The sequence below is a fragment of the Mustelus asterias genome, chromosome 18 (assembly GCF_964213995.1).
Source record: "Mustelus asterias chromosome 18, sMusAst1.hap1.1, whole genome shotgun sequence".
Taxonomy (NCBI): domain Eukaryota; kingdom Metazoa; phylum Chordata; class Chondrichthyes; order Carcharhiniformes; family Triakidae; genus Mustelus; species Mustelus asterias.
In genome coordinates this window covers 14042832-14062545 of record NC_135818.1, presented here as the reverse complement: position 1 = coordinate 14062545, position 19714 = coordinate 14042832, and the positions used below count along the sequence as shown (strand labels likewise).

The 19714-nt window shown below is 42.1% G+C and overlaps 1 protein-coding gene across 12 annotated transcripts in view; it reads left to right on the top strand.

Annotated features, from left to right (window-relative positions):
* sipa1l1 (signal-induced proliferation-associated 1 like 1) overlaps nucleotides 1–19714 on the top strand; it is a 375648-nt gene that overhangs the window by 254135 nt on the left and 101799 nt on the right. For all 12 annotated transcript variants that reach the window (XM_078233437.1, XM_078233435.1, XM_078233434.1 and 9 more), the window contains 3 exons: nucleotides 2756–2859; nucleotides 6302–6459; nucleotides 7431–8004. In XM_078233437.1, coding sequence (XP_078089563.1) covers nucleotides 2756–2859; nucleotides 6302–6459; nucleotides 7431–8004 — 836 coding nt within the window. The remainder of the gene's footprint in view (nucleotides 1–2755; nucleotides 2860–6301; nucleotides 6460–7430; nucleotides 8005–19714) is intronic.

Sequence of the window (19714 nt, the reverse complement as noted above, 5' to 3'; positions counted from 1 at the left end):
TTGCTAACCTCTTATCCACAGAATTTTCAAAGTAATTTTTCAAAAATCCCATTGTTGATCTGTAGCCTTATGTAGCAGTTTATCTTTGCACGTCAACTCTTGCTGAAGAAGTTCTGTGCATTGTGAATCAGGAATTCCTTTCTCTTTTTTTTGTGTCACTTTCTCTCCTCTTCTCTTCCCCTCCCCCACTGGTACAATCAATGAGTGGATAATTTCGATTTTTTTGTTTTGTTTTTAGTAATGTGCAGTTTCTTTTTGTCATTTTCCTGAAAAATAGTCAATTTGACTTTATTCTTTGGTTTACTCCATTCTTTTTGCTTATATATTAGTCTGTCTATTTCTCTGCTTACTCCTTCTGATTTGCTTTTATTTCCACTGCCCAGCACCATCCCTTTCCACTGTGTCTTTACTTTCCTATTTATCTGATTTACCAGTTCAGTAGTTCCCATCCTGTTGATCTGTAGCACGTCGTTATGGAATAGCTAGCTCTTCTGTGCCCTGGCATTGATAGTAATGATGAAATGGAAGCCCTCTTGTGCACGTGCACACCCAGGCAGCCCCCACACACCCCCAAAGGCTGGTGCTCCAACTGTTATCGCTAGAACTCCCAGTCTTTCCAAAATGTTCCTTACACTCGCATCTGTGATGCAACAAAAACATTGTGAAGTGCCCAACTAGCCATTGTACAATGTTTGAGGTGAAATTCTGAGGTCCACGTTTTCTGATTGTTATACTGACTATTGCTCATTAAAATTAATCTGATGTTGTGTTTGGAAAATCTAAACCCAAGTGTTAGACTTTCATCGCAGGGAGGCTTCACTTCTGATTCTGTTGTGCTTGTGTTTATGGAGAGCAATGATCGGAACTTGGGGGACAGACGTCGACCATTCAGCTCCTTGATCTTGTTCCACCATTCAGCTGAATTGTTTGATCTGTGTCTTGACTCTGTCTACTTGCTTCAGTTCAGTGACCCTCCACACCCTTGCCTAACAATGATATGTGATAGCCCTTGTTTATCCTCCCTCTTCTGCCCTTGTGGAGTGGTGCTAATGGAGCCCTGGTTGAGCCCCATTGACTCAGTACCAGCTGTGAATTTCATCTCCCGAGTCTACAGTCTGCAGTTCCAGACAGGTGACTTGACAATTGGGCAGCCAAGGGGTCTAATTGTAGTACATGTAACTTTGTTAAAATTCATAGCTTTGCAATCTGATATTTCACCAGCTATACATCATAAAACTTTAAATATGTGCTTGCATCATAATAATTTTGATCCATGTTTCTTTCCAGTGAGGAGCCAGGTTATAAAGTGCAGTGCCATTTTACTGTAATCAACCAAAGAATCAATTTTTTGATTACCAGCCCACTGAAACACGGTATACGTCTGCATTGTAACATCAATTCAATAAAAATCAGCTCTTTGAAATCAGGTCTTTGAAAAATGGCTTATGCTTATCTCATTTTGATCGCAAAATTTAGTCTTAACGAAGCCATTTCAGAATACCCCATGCCGTATCAAGAGAACTAGCACAGAATTTCCTAATTGAAAAGAGAGTCTGTGAGGTAACAAATAATAATGAAAAACATCATAAATATTGTATAAAGGATTAATGCTAAATATGTAAATACATGGTCTCCATCATCAGTCACGATCATATGACAACAGAGTATAGAGAGGAGTGCTATGTAAAGTCTGAGTTTGTATGGTATGCAGATAGTATTATGTTCAATAAATAGTTTACCACAAACAACCCCATCTAAACCCCACAACGATGATAATGGAATAAACACACAAATCAGGATTCTGAAAGTTTAAGATTTTCACATGATCTTGGAAAAAAAGTTGAATGAAAAAGATTGCAACCTTTTTAGCCAGACAAACATCATCAATCAAGGATGAAACCTTCTCTCCCAGAAAATACTCTGTTCCACATGTTGTAGGATTAGAAAATGTTTCTAAGGAGGCCCTTTCCGCAACTTTTAGTATTGCTTGGAGGATTAGTGCCTATGGTTTCCACACAAGCTTTTTTTTTATTACTGTGCACACTATAATCACTCTATCTCCAACAAAGAAAGGCAAGAGAAATACTATCAGCATACTCCATATGTGCAGGCGACTACAGTCATTAGGCATGAAGGTAGTCAATCATGATTTCTTACATGAAGCCCCACTGCGTGCCAAAGTTGGTAGACCTCAGGATGCTGATGAATTACAGCTAAGATTTTAATCTAATACTAATTGAACTCCTTGAACATTTCACTGAAGATTAATTACAAATTAAATTTGGAACGATATATCTAATATTGCTGACTTCTGACCAACCTCAATCTCTATTAATCAGAAAATTACACGGTGCTCCAATCAATCTAGTTGCCTCTTTAGATCTAGGCTCTTTCAGACTTCCCTATGGGTACTCTTTGAACTTCAACTCTTAAATTTCAGTGTTTAAGTAGTTGTAGTTAGGTCAGCCAGTGTGCTTAATTGCTGAAGTTTTTGTTGAGGGATTCTCACGGTTGCTTTTTGTATTTGCTGGTAAGTATGACCCTCAGAGCTAATTAGCTCCTGTCAATCTCATAAATGACATTAGAAGGTGATTAACACAGAGCAGTCTTCCCGCAAAGGAAGTAAAATTGCTGTTCGATTACTGCATGTGTAGTAAACTGTCGATAAATTCTTCCAATATGCTGTGTGATGGCCTCATTGTATTCAAGTTCCTTTCCCAATAATTGCGCTAAGCCTGCCTTCCTGTGTTTTCAGCTGACTCAACCGGCACTCATTCCCTCTACACGACATACAAAGATTACGAGATCATGTTTCACGTCTCCACCCTGCTTCCTTACACACCAAACAACAAGCAGCAGGTAGGCTAAGGTCCACCAAGAGAGAACTTTTCTTTTGTTCAGCTATGGTTTCAAGTGACTTGTTGATTATTAATAGCTTAACATCCTAACACAGTATATGGGACCTGGGGAGTGGTCTTGAAGCTAGACTTCTGTTTAACAGCAAACATCAATAATTGCCAAGGCTTCAATTGTTTTATTTTCAACGTTCCTCTTTCTTCGTGAAAGCTGAGTGAATGGAGGTCTTCAGTTGTTGGCAGCCTTTGATAAATCGCCCCATGAGCACTTACCTTGGCCAACACAAATGCACAAGAAATTATATCTAAGCCTCTCTCCTGATGTGTGCATTTCTGCTCTTCAATGTAGGGTGACCAGCACATGATCTTGAATAAAGGTCAGATAGCCATATCGATACTGTAGCTATAGAGCAGGGCAGAGGCTGGATAATCACAGAATCCCTACGGTGCAGAAAGAGGCCATTTGGCCCATGGAGCTTGTGCCAACAACAATCCCACCCAGGCCCTATTTCCATAACCCCACATATTTACTCTGCTAATCTCCCTGACACTAAGGGGCAATTGAGCATGGCCAATCCACCTAACCTGCACATCTTTGGACTGTGGGAGGAAACCAGAGCACCTGGAGGAAACCATGGAGACACAGGGAGAATGTGCAAACTCCACACAGGCAGTTACCCAAGGCTGGAACTGAACCCAGGTCTCTGGTGCCATGAGGCAGCAATGCTAACCACTGTGCCACCGTGTCGGTACTTTTGATAGGTAGGCTGCTTGACACTTCAAATCACCATTTGCAAGGTTCATATCAGGAATGTGCTGGAATGCTCATTCAGCTGGATGAGCACTGCTGCAACAGCGCTCAAAGAACTAAACGCAATCCAAGACGAAAGTACTCTTATTTGATCTGGACTTCTACCATTGATCTCTGTATGTACCCGCTTCACAGTCAGTTCATGGAGGCTAATGTGCCGTCTGAAGGTTGCACGACAGAAATTGCCCATGTTTACTTTGATAACCTGTTCCACCCATGATCTCCAGCACCGAGAATGTTGGGAGTGATGTGGGAAATCATCATATCCAATTTTTTTCTCTAATTGCACGCCATCTTGACTTGAGACGTTTTCAGTGATTTGCTCAAATACTGTGAATTTTCTACCTAATATCACAGTAGGAGCCCTGTCTCAATGGCTGCAGTGGTTCTAAGAGAAAAGTCACCGTCACCTTCTCGGGGCAATGAATGTTCTCTAGTCTGTATCCATCAAATTCTGAGAACGAATCATTTAAAAGTTCTGTCCTATCGGTAGTTCTGCAGCATGAAGAATGTTCTCCTCCATTGAGTCCGAAATTAAGACACACACTCCTTTTCTGCACTGATGTAATATTTTTCCATTTCGTGCACCAGCCATTATATTGCTTCTTTGGCAATTTATCGGTAGCTTTGGGCTGTAAGTGCTCATTTCCAAAGGAAAGGTTAAGCTAACTATGATCCATCACTTCCTTCGGTGGAAGTACAGGCTCATTCCTTCTGTTTGGGTTGCCTTCCAAGTCAGGTTGCAAATGTATATTTACCCATTCTGTTGTCAATTTTCAATCATTCCTTTATTCTATTTGTAATCGTGTACCAAAATTGTCGCCTCCCATAAGTTTATAGTTGGAGAAGACTGACTGAACATGTTGTAACCAAGTTGCCACCCAGCTGGTAACTTTACAGTTGCTGCTTATTTAGAAACATTTTTCACTAGCAAATTCACATGGGAACATACTAATTGTTAGGTGAAAGCAGACTGAGTCATTCATTTTTCCTTCTATCATCATGGTAGTCACATGATAAATGATAATGGAGTTGTTGAATAATCATAATCTCTATCAGTCTGCAACGCAAGGAATCCAATTTTCGTTTGACTACAGGGTCTGGACAGCTGGAAATTTCCCCCTACCTGCTGATGTGCTTTTTGTCAGCAACCGCCAGGCAAATATGAAAATGCTGCTTGTACAGGAGTGATGCCTACCCACCCACAATTGGTGGGTAGCCATTTAAGCCGATGGAAGCCACTCTCCCAATAGGACCACCCACTGGGCGGCAAGGTGGCACAACAGTTAGCACTGCTACCTCACAGCGCCAGGGGCCCAGGTTCACTTCCGGCCTCGGGTAACTTTGTGGAGTTTGCACATTCTACTTGTGTCTGCATGGGTTTCCTCCGGGTGTTCCGGTTTCCTCCCACAGTCCAAAGATGTGTAGGTTAGGTTAGTTGCCATGCTAAATTGCCCCTTAGTGTCAGGGGGACTTTCAGGGTAAATATGTAGGGTTATGGGGATCAGGTGGGATTGTTGTTGGTGCAGGCTCGATGGGCCAAATGGCCTCCTTCTGCACTGTAGATTTCTATGGATTCTAAACATGAATGATGATTTGAACCCAGCAGACCAGGGGAACCAACACTCTTATCACTGAAGTTAAGCTCCCCTGCAGTCGCAATAACCGGTCTCGAGCTGCCCTGTGGAAAGTTCCCAGTTCCCCATCCGCAATGATGGTTTGGCAGTTGGGGCCACATTTTATTTTGATAATGGCTCAGAGGGCACTTCTCTCTTGAGGTCCTCTCCCTTTCTCTTATCTACATTAGCATCGACCTCTCATTGGTCCACCAACCTTGGGAGCTTGTCCACCATCCTTAATTAGAAGAGGAATGTGCCAACTGGCCATTAATTAGTCATCTTGAAAAACGTTTTGGGCATCAGACACCAATATGATGCTGGGTCAGGAGCTGAAAATACTCCCACCATCAGGCCCAACCAACAATGAAAATTCAACCCAAGATGAGGAAAACCCCCAATGATGAAACGCTTGGGTCCAAAGTCACCTACTCATCTTAAGCATGCTCCACTTGCCACATGCCAAGTCTTAAATTACTCATATACTGTACCCCAAAATGTTTCCTCAAATGATGGAATTGTGAAATGGCACTTTGAAAGGCCATTGCCCACTCAGTATCTTCATTCAACACCACTGAGACATGAGGGGTTGGGAAGATTCTTGATTATTTTGTATTGAGTACTCTTTGTCAAGTTTCTGTGGAATTCATGTTTTGCAGTTACTATTTGTGTTTGGTGGCCATAAGTCAGATTATACGTGAGCCACTCTGCTCCCTCAGAAGAGCATCCCCCTGGTGCACCAATGTGAAAGTTTCTCTTCATGTCAACATGCTCAATGCCTCATGGCGTGACAATTGCAAAATTGTGGATGGTTTTATGTTTGACTTGTGACTGTGTGTCTGTCACATTTCCTTCATTTTCACAAAATTAAATGCAGTGGCTCTCCGGAAACCGACATGTTTATTGATATTTTTAAGCTCATTTTCCCAAAGAGAATAATTAATTCTTGAGAATTTGCAAAACGTGTCACCCTGATTTAACAGCAGCCTGAGAGTTTCTTTCCCTGTTTTTGATTTCAGCTTCTGAGGAAGCGACACATTGGGAATGATATCGTGACCATAGTACTGCAAGAGCCTGGAGCCATGCCCTTCACTCCAAAGAACATTCGCTCCCATTTTCAACATGTGTTTGTCATAGTGAGAGTGCACAATCCTTGTACTGAAAATGTCTGTTACAGGTGAGTAAAATGAAAATGTCTTTGTGTTGTAGAAGAAATATTCTACTTTGGCTTTATTATTAATATAAAAAGGATGGCTGTAGTTCCTTGGCTGCAGGCTTCTGTCTGGTGGGTTACTGCCAGAGATTTGGAGTTTTGACTCCATGTGCCAAGCTTTGCTTTGAGGTCCAATCCTAACCCTGGAAGGGGATGGGGTGAGTAGGGAGGGAGAGCACTTCAATCTGCTCAAAGCTGTACTCTGTTCCCTTTAGCCGATCGGTATCCCGAGGCTCAAGAATTGTGCCTGGCCAGGATTAAACCTGCAAAGTGGGTTAAATCAGAATCTGCCAGCTTCTGTATGATATCTAAACTGCCGTCCCATCTCCTGGGAGTGGGTTGGCAGCCTCGCTTGTCCGGCTTACGTTAAACTCCAAAATGAGCAGGTTGGAGCTAATTATGGTTCAATTTGAGTATTTTAGCATTCACCTGGCTACCGACCCATCTGTTTTTGGGGGTGAAGTTTCAGCCCATAGTTTCTTCCCAGGCTATTGCTCCAAGATATGAAATCCGCTCTCTACCTTTGTTAGTCTGAAGACATGTCGTTGCTCAGAGTCCAACCCTAGTTGCAGCTATGGCTGAGATTTGAAGCCTCTTGAATGTGAGGAAAATACATTTCCTATGCTTCTTCGCATTCTGGCTTGATGCCAAGTTGCCAGTACATAATTAAGCGCACAATTTTTAATCGATATAACCTTTGTTTCTTGTGTGCAGGACAATTTAGAGACAGTGATATTTTCTGCTATTAAGTAGTACTGGTTGGTGTGAGGAGCACATAAAACAACACATCTCAAGTTTGGGAAATTCCCAGATACCTGAAATAGATTCGTCTGAAAGTCTGGAGGATAGAAAGAGTATGTATCGGGTGTGCCAAGGTCCATACTTATCTCTTCAACTTGTCATATAAAAATAACATGGTCTTATTTTTTTTGCAGTGTTGCTGTGGCAAGGTCAAAAGATGTGCCTGCATTTGGCCCACCAATTCCGAAAGATGTCACCTTCCCCAAGTCATCTGTCTTCCGGGACTTTTTACTTGCTAAAGTGATTAATGCAGAGAATGCAGCTCACAAGTCTGAAAAGTTCCGTGCCATGGCAACAAGGACACGGCAGGAGTACTTGAAAGATCTGGCAGAGAATAGTGTCACTAACACACCGATCGATCCTTCTGGAAAGTTTCCCTTTATCTCTTTGGCGACAAAAAAGAAAGAGAAATCAAAGCCTTATGCCAATGCGGAGATGAATAGTCTGGGAACGATTGTATGGAGTGTCCGCGCAGAGGACTACAGCTGTGCTGCCGAAATCGACTGTTTACTGGGAATCTCTAATGAGTTTGTGGTGCTCATTGAAGAGAGCTCCAAGCAGGTAGTGTTCAATTGCTCCTGCAGGGATGTTATAGGTTGGACTTCAAACCTCACAACCATCAAGATCTTCTATGAACGAGGAGAGTGCATATTTGTCCGGACTTTTAATAATGTCGAGGAGATTAAGGAGATGGTCAAAAGGCTGGAGGTAAATCACCATTTCATGATTATGGGTTTCCCTGTTTAAATTATGTTCTAATAGCTTGTTTTTGCTTGAGCATGGTTTGTAAATTAGGGAACTTGGCCAGATACTGCTGCCTCCATTTTCTTTTTAGCGAGATTCCTGCACCAACCACACTTTTTTTAACGACGGCCACTTTGCCACTTTGCACCTGCTCTCCCTCACTCCCTCCCACACATCGTTTCCTGTCCCCTCACTCTCTCCCACTCATTGCCCTACTCGCCACCTCCCTTTCCCACTGCGGACTTGGGACAGGGCAGCAAGAAGGAAGCAGCAACGGGGTTGATTGAGGGGTAATGAGCAGGAGGAATCAAACTAGGCAGTATGGGAAAGGTGGCATGGGGGAGAGGGAAGCTGTGAGCAGAAAGCAATGAGCTGGAGGTAAACTATAGTTTTGGGCCATTTGGGTTGAAGGCAATCCAATAGGTTTTTAATGTAACAATTACAGATCAGGAACATCACCCACCCTTATTACATATCTTCTTATGAGGAAGTGATTTCTGTTTAACATGTTCGTGTTTAGTCCACCATCTTTTAGGAACAGTGGGCTAGCTGTACTTTCTAAGCAATGAACATGTGATCATGTGAATTAGGAGCAGGAGCAGGCCACTCAGCCCCTCGAGCCTGCTTTGCCATGCAATAAGATCATGGCTGATCTGATTTTAACCTCAGCTCCACATTCCTGCCATTTCTTTCATTTTGTGAAATCCATTTTCTAAAGTTGCATAGTTTAATTGGTTTGAATTGGGGCTTAAAGCTGGTTGAATCTGGATGATTCCTGCCTTTAAAAAGCAAAAACTATGAATATTTTGGACTTCCTTCTTCCCGTATGGTGTATTATTTGAGCACAAGTTGTGAAGCATTGCACGCAGTTCTAATAACGTCATTCTGTGGACCTGGCCACAAGCTGAGCTCCAGTTTGGGGTGAGGTTGCATTTAGTCCATTGAGATATTCAGAAATCAATTAACACTCCCAAACGTGAGGCATGAACCTATCCAGTTACAATTCATTTCATGAACAGCAGAGTTAAAGGCATTTTCCTTTTGAATTTCTACCAGTTTAGATATTGAATTTGGGGTTTGAAGTATTAGTGCTGGGGAAAGGTACATTTTTCCACAATAGGTAGGCAATGTAAATACTGACATTCTAATTTTGGTTGTAATATGGCCGAATGCTAACACTCATTCTACTGTGCTCCAGCAATGTCATCCCCAAGTTGGGCTGCTTTGTGCTGAAATTCTGCTAAGAAATGCTTAATGTCATTTAACCAGAATGTTGCAATCAACGCAGAGTTAAGAACTTGGACAGGCCTGTTAAGAGACCAATTTTCTAATTTAAAAAAAAATCCAAAATTGTTCATATTTTTCTGTCTCTTTCATCTGAAAGCTATTCAAATGTCCCTTGAACGTCCATATCCGAGTATGAAAAAAACCCCTTTGGAAAAAATCTGCCTGTTTCCCTCCTCACTTCTTATTTTCACCTTGAGTTCTCTGGTAATGGACTTTGTCATAGAAAACACTTTGTCTCAATTAGTTTTAGATTTTTCAAAGCTTCAATTAAGAGGCTTTGAAGTCTTCTTTTCCCCTGAGAAAACTTGCTTCTAAGTAATATATTCTGTTGCTATTTCCAATCCTCACCCGGTTGGTGTGTGTTTTGACAGACGTTGGTCAGGCCAGATAGTATTGATTAATGATTCACAAAAGGATTAATGGTTGTGATGTAATTACTGCTGCTATATAGAGTGACGGTCTAATTGAATGCCAGAAAGTAACAAGATATAAACAGCTTTGAATTTAGATTTATAGTCATTAAGACACTAATTGTGTTCTTGAAATGTAGGCAATAAATTATGGGTTTTCGGTTGTTCTGGAGAGTATTATAATAGCTTTTTTTTCCAAATGGTTTCTGTCTTGTTCCCCTATTGATCCTCTATCAAGGATATGCTGTGTATGTCAAACCTTGTATCTCAAAGATTTTGGATACTGACCTGAGGTTAATTTCCATGGTTAAACTGAGAAATGAAGTAAAACTCTTTTTCTCATTTTGTGATTGTGCTTTTGTGTAAAGGTTTCACAACTGCTCCATCCATAGATAACGTCAAGGCCATTTAATAATGTGAAGGGAGTAGTGGCGGCTCCAAGTTACTGAGTGTGTGTAATGTTTGTGTCGTATGTGCATGTTGTTGTGTGTGTTTGTTTAATGTCGTGGTGGGTGGGTGTGGGGTGCAGTGTGTGTTTTAATTCTTGCACAGCAGACAATTTCTTCCCCTCACACCAAAATGAGTATTACCAGCTAAACTTGTAGCTCTTTCCTAAACTGTTTGACAGTCTTGTCCTTACAACACCAGTAAAACTCCAATTTCTCCTCCATTGATAAATTTCTTCAGAGGAGCTCCCCTTCCTCTTTCATTCCAAAGACATCTTTCACCTTCAAAGCCCAGTTCTGTCAAAACTTGAAAACTCTATTTCTGGCTCGGATTCTGAACAAAGTGTGGGAAAATACCCATTCTCAAATAGATGAATCTTCTCTCATTTACAACTTCCACCGGGCAATTTCATAAATTGCAAACTTTCCTGTTTTTATTGACAATATTTCGATAGTCCTTGCTTTTCTTTGTTTCCCCTAAATATGTTCCATCTATGGTCTTGCTCTATGTTGATTCATCATTGTTGAAATCTAATTAATTCTCATTCTCAAGACATACTCTTAACCCATTCTTTTCATGAACTTGAGAATTGTGGGACTACTTGCCTCACTTAATCTTTTTCTATAAACCCACATGCTTGGCATCGCCTAAGTGCAATCTTTCAGCTTTTCATCTTCTCTCTTGTATTTGACATTCATGATTGCTTGCACTCAGTTTCTTAATATAACAGGAGGCTGAGGAGAGATATGTTTTTATATATTTTGGGGGAATTATCATGTTCTCTGAAGAAGTTTATGTCTGTGTGTAAATGATCTAATTAAGCTGGGGAAAGGTTAATAGTGATAGCCTGTCTGGCAAATTAATAGATAAAAGAGACAAAGTGCTAAATGCATGCATTTGTAATGAAGCTATGGTAAAGTGTATTTGTAAGTAAATAAGAGTTTAGAAATTTGCATTAAGAGATAGAGAATTCAATTTTTAGCTGTTAAACTTCAGACTGAAGAGCTGAGAACAAAAGAATCGAAGATGAAATGGGAAAAACAATATTTAAGGAGAGATGTTGAGTTGAATTGGGGTTGGCTGTATGTGGGGAAGGCTTTGTGCTGAGCGAAGGTGCAGAGTAGCCATCCAGAAAACCGTAAGTTTCTGGGATTTTCACAGAAGGGTGGGAAGGAGGTTGAGAGATCATGTGATATATATACCTTTACTACAGCAATGGCCTTGGGTGAAAGTACTGGATTTTATCTTCAAACATCTATAAGGGAGTGTTAGCTGGAAGGTGTTTACTTGTGGGTCTAACAGCATCTGTGGAAACAGAATAGAGCCAACGTTTTGAGAAGGGCCTGCACTGATTGCCAGATTCCCCATGGTGCACGATGCCATGGCTATGCACATATTTTTTTCCTGTGCCTTTGACAGCTCGGCCATCTTTATGAACTGAAAGGAATCCCATTTCCTCAATGTGCAGTTTCTATGTGACCACAAGCAGCGAATCATGGCAGCTAAATGCCTGTTACCCCAGCAGTAGTCACTCTTCCTTCCTTTTGCTTCAGTTATCTGTGCCTCCTATACTTGACACACAGCTGGTGACTGAATGACAAGGGCTAGCCATTGATGGTTATGATCCTAGTCTGGAATCCATGCATATGGGCACAGCAGTACTATACTGAGAACATTAGAGAACATGCCAGCAACGCTTCTACTCCTTGGACCACTGAAGGAGCTCTGTGGTACTCAGTTGTGGATAGTGTGATTTGTAGTAATATGCTGCACAGCCTTGCCATCGTGAGGGAGCAGCCCTTAGCACCACTTATCTGCCTTGCCACTCCTAGACAGTGCAACCCAGTCGTTGCAGCATGGCTGGACAGCTGGTAACTTTCAGTGGAGGAGAAGATTGTAGATGGCCTTTGGGCGATGATCTTGAGCAGCCTTTGGGTCTTCAGGGCCCGACTTCAGCTTCTCAGCATGTGTGGCTGCACCCTGAACGGGCTGACTGGCTAACCAACATTATCAAGGGCACAGACAGAGTGGCAATGGTGGGAGCATGAATCCTGTCAGCCTAAGAGCAAAGCCGTTTTCTGCTCCATGAAGCCACCGTCACTTCCCCAGGGTGGTACCACAGCAGTTGTACTAATCTGTTCAAGTATATTGGTGTGTTACCCGGAAAGCCACCTTGAGCAGTGGTATCTAGAGTAATGATGGCTTCACAGATGTAGGGTGGAAACTGCTTGTGCTGCAATGGAAGCTGTGATATTGAAAGTTTAGGAAACACTCAGCAGCTTTGGCAGCATCTGTAGAAAGGAAGAGTGAACATTGAGAGTCGAATATGACTCTTCTTCAGAGCTTCTCTGTAGTTTGACACGTCAAAGTTCTCATCTAGTCCTTACAGCAGAACTAATGTGCAACCTTGTCCTCTGGCAAGTAGTGACTTGCACGACCCTTCTCCCTGTATTGCAGCTCCTGCACACTTGTGCTGGTTATCTCCCCACATTCAAATGTCCCCTCTGTCCTAGCCTCTGAAATGCATTCAGTGTCAGTATCTGAGCTGGTGACTGTAACAGAGAGATCAAGTGACTGTGTCCCTCGGCAGGTTCCAGTTCCTGAATATCTGAAATGAACAAGGAATGTGGACTGGATTGTGGTAAGGTGGAAGTCAGAGTGTGTGCTTATATCCTGTGCAATTTCTCAGTCAGAAAATATTGCAGCATGAGGAAATAATGGAATGAGAAAAGATGATTGTATATGCTGATTCTTCATCGATCGTTTCAGCCTCACCACTGCCCCTTTCCTTGATAGCAAACACTGTCTCTTTGATGGGCCTAAAGCATGCAGGTGTTCTTCTCTTCCTCTCCTTTGCTACTGCTTACTGTTACATTTTACCTTCCCCTGCTAGAAAGAGGCAAGTGTGTTGATGAGTATCCTGTGGCTGTCATGGTTGAACAGCTGCCATGTGTTCAAGTGTGGGCATGAAGTTGTGCTGCTGTGCCAAGTTTGTGAAGTAAAATATGAAATCAAGGGTTTAATACTGATTGATACTGTTGGTAGATGTGGGCGTAGTGGAGATTAGTCGGTAGGTTAAGCTCTTTTAAAATGAACTTACTGACCTTGACTTGTGAGATGTTTCTCTTGCGCTGCATCCATGTACTTGGAGCAACACTCCTCTTATTGGCCATTGCCACTACTACTTTCCTCTGAGCATGTCTGGAGGGCCTCTTGTCCCAATGGGGCCTTTCTTCCTTTTCACTTCTTTCACACCACGACCTGTCTAGTGCATTGGCTGAAAACCCGAGTGCATACGCATCCACATGTTCAACCATTATTCAAGCTATCAGAGTGATTTTCATCTTCACCATTTCTTGCAGCCACCCAATGCACCTACTCTTTAGGCTGCCTTAAGGCAGCTGTAGACGCGCATCGTAATGGACCTTCTACTGATGCTAGTGAACGGAGTAGATAGTGCTGGCTGGACAGAATATTCATTTACCTCGCTGCTTGCAATCTGATGCATGACCGTGGGCTAATCCTGCCCTGAATCGACCATGCCTGTTTTCAGGGTTAGCTAATATATTCCCAGTTACTATTTTAAAAACTTGGATGTTCGGAGAAAATGATCCAACGTATTATCGGAGTGGCACCTAGCATATAAGCCTGTATCCAACAACAGCATACGCAGTGTGCTTCATCCCCAACACCGAACAGACTACCTGCTCTATAGCTTTTTAGGTGCTGTGTGTTGGCTAATTGTTTAATGGTTGGTTGGGTGAAGCTTCCTATCTGGAGATCAAACTCGTGTTAATTAGGTGTTTTGTGTTGCAACAGGAAAATATTAATTCATATACAGTTGAACATCAATTGTGGCATCACTCCAGATAAGAAGTTCAATGCTTCAAAGTACTGTTTTGTTTTGGTGAATCATTGTTTTTCATAAACTCATATTTGCAGCACTCAGTTTGTCTCTCTGCCTACATCTGCCAGCTTTTTATTTGCCAACTAGAGGTTTAGTTGCTTAGCCCAGAGTTTGAGAACCCATTTATGGTTTTAGTGACAATTGTGCAAGTAGTTATTTTATTCTTCTATTAAATTGTGTCCATGCTTCAAACAAATCTTTGTCTTTATGCAGTGCTGCTCATGTTGGAAAGAAGTCTCAGAATAGGGAACAGTGAAGCATTCTGAGAAGAACCATAGAATCCCTATAGTGCAGAATAAAAGGCCAATTCATTAATGTTTATACTATAGTAAAAACATACATTTTCATCCCTGCATTATTTATTTCTGACCCACTGAAGTTCAATCTTCCCTACTTTCATTTGATGAATTATTGCAAATATTTATCACTATTGAAGCAAAGTTTCCCAATGGTGCCAGTAAAAAAAAAAGGTTCCTTTATTTCATAATCATCATAAGAAGAATTGTAAGAACTAGGAGGAGTAGTAGGTAATTCAGCCCCTTGAGCCATTTAGTACGATCATGGCTGATTACATCTCGGCCTCAACTCCACTCACCTGCACGTTCAACATAACCTTTTTAAACCCTTACTCATTTAAAAATCTGTCCACCTTTTCCTAAATTTACTCAAAGTTCTGGCATCCACCACGTCCTGAGGTGGTGAATTCCACAGATTCACAACCTTTTGAGAGAAGTAATTTCTCATCTCTGTTTAAATCTGATACCCTTTATCCTAAAACTATGACCCCACGTTCTAGATTGCCCCACAAGAGAAAACATCCTCTCCATGTCTACTTTGTCAATCCCCCTTATCATCTTGTACACCTCAATTAGATCTCCTCTCCTAAGCTCCAGGGAGTCTAGGCCTAAAGTACCCAATCACACTTCGTATGTCAAACCTCTCATCTCTGGAATCAATTTAGTGAACCTCCTCTGAACTGCCTTCAATGCAACGACATCCCTCCAAGTAACGGGACCAAAACTGTATACAGTTTTCTAAGTGCGATTTCACTAATGCTTTATACAGTAGCATCAACACTTTTACTTTTATATTCTATTCCTTAAGCAATAAATGCTACGATTCTATTTGCCTTCCATATTACCTGCTATACCTGCATACTAGCTTTCTGTGATTCATGCACCAGGATACCTAGATCCCTCTGCACCAAAACACTATGAAGTTTCTCTCTATTTAGATAATTTGCCCTGGTATTTATCCTACCAAAATGGATAACTCGCACTTATCCACGTTAAACTCCTCCTGCCAAATTTTTCTCTATTCACTCAACCTATCCATATGCATTTGTAAATTTCTTATTTCATTATCACAACTTACTGTCCCACCTATTTTAGTGTCCGTGCCTGCTGGACTGACTTTCTTGAAGCACTTTGAGGTAAATTTCTGCCTATTTTCATAAAAGGGAAGTAATGCCAATCCAGCCAACCACAGAAATGTTACCTTATTCCAATGTTAATGCCAGGCTATCAGGATTAACCTTGAGGACAACCTCCAGAAAACCAAGTTGACAGCAGCTAACATGGATTTAGAAGCAAAAGATGTCATCTGACCAAACCCCTTGAGTGGCGGACTTCGAAAACCCAACAATATGGTGCATTTCACAAAGTTTACTGAATAAGCATTGAAAGCAGTGGAGTTTCAGGATATTGCATGGGTATACTTAAGTCACCTGAAGGATATGAAGGAAAAAAGGATGTAAGAGTAAAACCAACAACTATAGGCTTGTCTGTTTAACCTTGGTTATGGGAAAGCTTTTACAAACAATTCTAAAGGGGGCTGCAGAAAGGGATAAATGTGCATAAATTATTGAGGGTAGCAGGGCACTCGGGATCCTGGCTTTATGAATAGAGGCATGAAGCATTTAAAACAAAAAGGAAATTATGATGAGCTTTAATGAAAGATTGGTTTGGCCTCAATGGGAATATTATATTCAATTTGAGCACCATTCTTTAGGAAGAAGTAGAGAGGGTGCAGAAAAGTTTGATGGGAAAAGTTCCACGGATGAGGAATTCAGTTATGAGGACAGAGTGGAGAAGTTGGGGTTATTCTCCTTAGAGAAAGGAAAATCAAGAGGAGATTTGACAGGTGTTCAAAATCATGAGGGCTCAAGACAGGGCAGATAAGGAAAGCTGCTCCCTTTGGTGGGGGCAAGAACCAGAGGACAACTGATTTAATCTAATTGGCATAAGAGCCAAAGGCAACATGAGGGGTGGGCAGTCTTTACACAGTGGTAAGGGTCTGGAATGCACCTCCTGAGCATATGTGATGGAGGCAGATTCAGTCGTGGCTTTCAAAAGGGAATTGGATAAGCAGCTGAAGAGGAAATTGCAGAGTTTACAGGGGAAAAGTGGGAGAGTTTGACTAGCTGAGTTGCAGACAGCTGGCAGGACTTGATGGGCTGAGTTGCCTCCTGTGCTGTAACCATTCTCTGCACCCACATGTTAGAACATTTATATAGGGAGGAAGATGAGTTCTGACTTATTCCCCAGGGATCGGTTTTAATCCTTGATGGTTCCAATTGATAAATGACGTATTTGGAAACTCGATGCATACTATTTGAATTTGCAGAACACCAAACATTTTAGTTAAATCTGAGGAAATAGTTTGGGGCAGATGAAATACAGTAAAAATGCTACCGTTATCGAAATGCTACCTGGCCGGCACGGTGGCATAGTGGTTAGCACTGCTGCCTCACAGTGCCAGGGACCCGGGTTTGATTCCCGGCTTGGGTCACTGACTGTGTTCTGTCTGCACGTTCTCCCCGTGTCCGCATGGGTTTCCTCTGGGTGCTCTGGTTTCCTCCCACAGTCTGGAAGACGTGCTGGTTAGGTGCATTGACCTGAACAGGCGGCGGAGTGTGGCGACTAGGGGAATTTCACAGTAATATCATTGCAGTGTTAATGTAAGCCTTACTTGTGACTAATAAATAAACTTTAAGAAAAAGCGACAAGTATTCAATGAATAGTGTGTTTTTTATTCATTCAAGAGGTGTGGGTTTTGTTGGCTGGGCCTGCATTCATTGCCCATCCCTAATTGCCCTTGGGAAGGTGGTGGTGAAACGCCACCTTGGGTTGATGGAATCCCTGTGGTATAGGTACACCCACAGCACTGTTGGGAGGAAATTCCAGAATTTTGACCCGGCAACGGGGAAGGAGTGGTGATATTTTTCCGAGTCACAATGGTGTGTATCTTGAAGGAGAACATCCAATGGTGATCTCTTGTCTGCTGCTCTTGTCCTTCTAGGTGGTAGTGGTCATGGGTTTGGAAGGTGCTGGTGAAAGAGCCCTGATGAGTTCCTGCAGCGTGTCTTGTAGATGTACACGCTGCTGCCACTGTGCTTCGGTGGTGAAGGGAGTGAATGTTTGTGGAAGGGTTGCTAATCAAGTGGGCTGCTTTGCCCTGCGGGGTGTCAAGCTTCTTGAGTGTTTTTGGAGCTGCATTTATCTAGGCAAGGGGAGAGTATGCCATCACACTCCTGACTTGTGCCTTGTAGATGGTGAACATGCTTTGTGGAGTCAGGAGATGGTTTACTTGCCGCCGGAATCCTAGTCTCTGACCTGTTCTTGCAGTCACAGTATGTATATGGCTTCATATACTGTTTCAGTATCTGAGGAGTTGCGAATGGTGCTGAACATTGTGCAATCATCAGCGATCATCCCCACTTCTGACCTTTATGAAGGAGGGTCAATGATGAAGCAGCTGAAGATGGTTGGGCCTAGGACACTACCCTGAGGAACTCCTACAGTGATGTCCTGGAGCTGAGATGACTGACCGCCAACAACCACAGCCATCTTCCTTTGTGCTAGGCATTGCTGCAACCACTTTTTCCCCCTGATTCGCATTGACTCCAGTTTTGCTTAGACTCCTTTAAACCACACTCGGTCAAGTGTGGCCTTGATGTCAAGGGCAGTCACTCTCACCTCACCTCTCTTGTCCATGTTTGAACCAAGGCTGTAATGAGATCATGAACCGAGTGGCCTTGGTGGAATGCAAACTCAGTGTCCATGAATAGGTTGTTTCTGAGTAACTGCTGCTTGATAGCAATATTAACAGCCCTTTCCATCTCTTTAATGATGGTTAAGAGTAGAGTGATGAGTTGGTCATGATGGCAGGGTTGGATTTTCCTGATTTTTGTGCACGGGACATATTTGGGCAATTTTCCACATTACTGGGTAGATGCCAATGTTGTAGCTGCACTGGAATAGCTTGGCCAGGGGGGCACAAGTTATAGAGCACAAGTCTTCAGTACAATTATTGGTATATTTGTCAGGACTCGTAGTCTTTGCATCCAGTGCCTTCAGCTGTTTTTTGATATCACATGGAGTGAATCTAATTGGCTGAAGGCTAGCATCTGTGATGCTGGAGACTTCTCTAGGAATAGTTAAGGATGAAGATGATCTAGAAGATTTACTAATCTCTGTTCAATATATCCATTCACTGCAAGCTGCGAGTCAACGTAGCTAATGAATGCTGAGCTTTGTTGTCAAAGTGATAAAATACAAGTTGGAACCACTGAAATGGCCAATACTCCTAGTACTCTTGGCCACTGTCTCAAGTTGAAGCAGTCTGTTCAGAAACTTGCAAGTTACGTTTCCAATTCTAGCTTTATCATAAAGACCATATACTTCTGCTTCTACTTTATGACATGAAAGTAAACAAGATTTAAAGGAAAACTAGTTTGTTGTTTAGCAACCGGGGCCCACCCTAGGTTACAAAGATTATTTGAGTGAAGCTGAACAGGCCAAGGGAGCTGTCGGAGAAGAATTCCAAAAGCCCAGTAACCAGGGAGTCAGGGCAAAAAGTACATCTCAGGAAGACAGTTAAGTTAACGGAACAAAGAACAGAAAGTTGAACAAACTCCTATTGTGTGAAGTTAAGGTATAACGCAGAGAAAGTGTTCTGACTTGGAGACAGCTGCACGAACCAGATTTAAAGTGAGAGGTCGGACGTCTGAGGTAAATCAAAAACTTGGTGACATCTTTAAACAGCTTGTGAAGCAGTTGTGTTCTGCTGGCGTGGCTGGATACCTGAGAGATTTTGTGGAAGCTTGAATGCACATGGAAATCCAAGGCAAAGGAATACTGAAAAGAGAGATTGAAATCCTGGAAGTGGATCCTTGATGAAGACATCCAAGAGAAAGTGTTCCTTAGGAGAAGATTTTAAGGTGTGTTTTGGAATTTAGAAGCACTTGTGTAGAAATCGGAGTTCCAGTGAGACCAGTTGGCTCACAATGTGACAAGCATCTGGGGGGATTTGATGAGAAATCCCCAGAAGTTCTATTGGGTGGCATCTGCCACTTAGTTTCAGAGTGTGGTGTTTTTGACCACAGTTGGCCTGTTGGTTTACATGAACTGTGTACTTACTGAGAACATGAATGTAAAGGACCTATTTTGTAACTTGTGTCCTGATGAATCTGATGAATCTGTGTACATCTGTGAAGATATAGATGGAGTGAAGGAGTATTTTGTTATAATCAATCTTTACATGTCTAATAAATATCTTATTCTTTGGATAAAGGTTAATCTGCAGTCCTGTGACACTGTTCATCCACATCTCTAAATAAAGA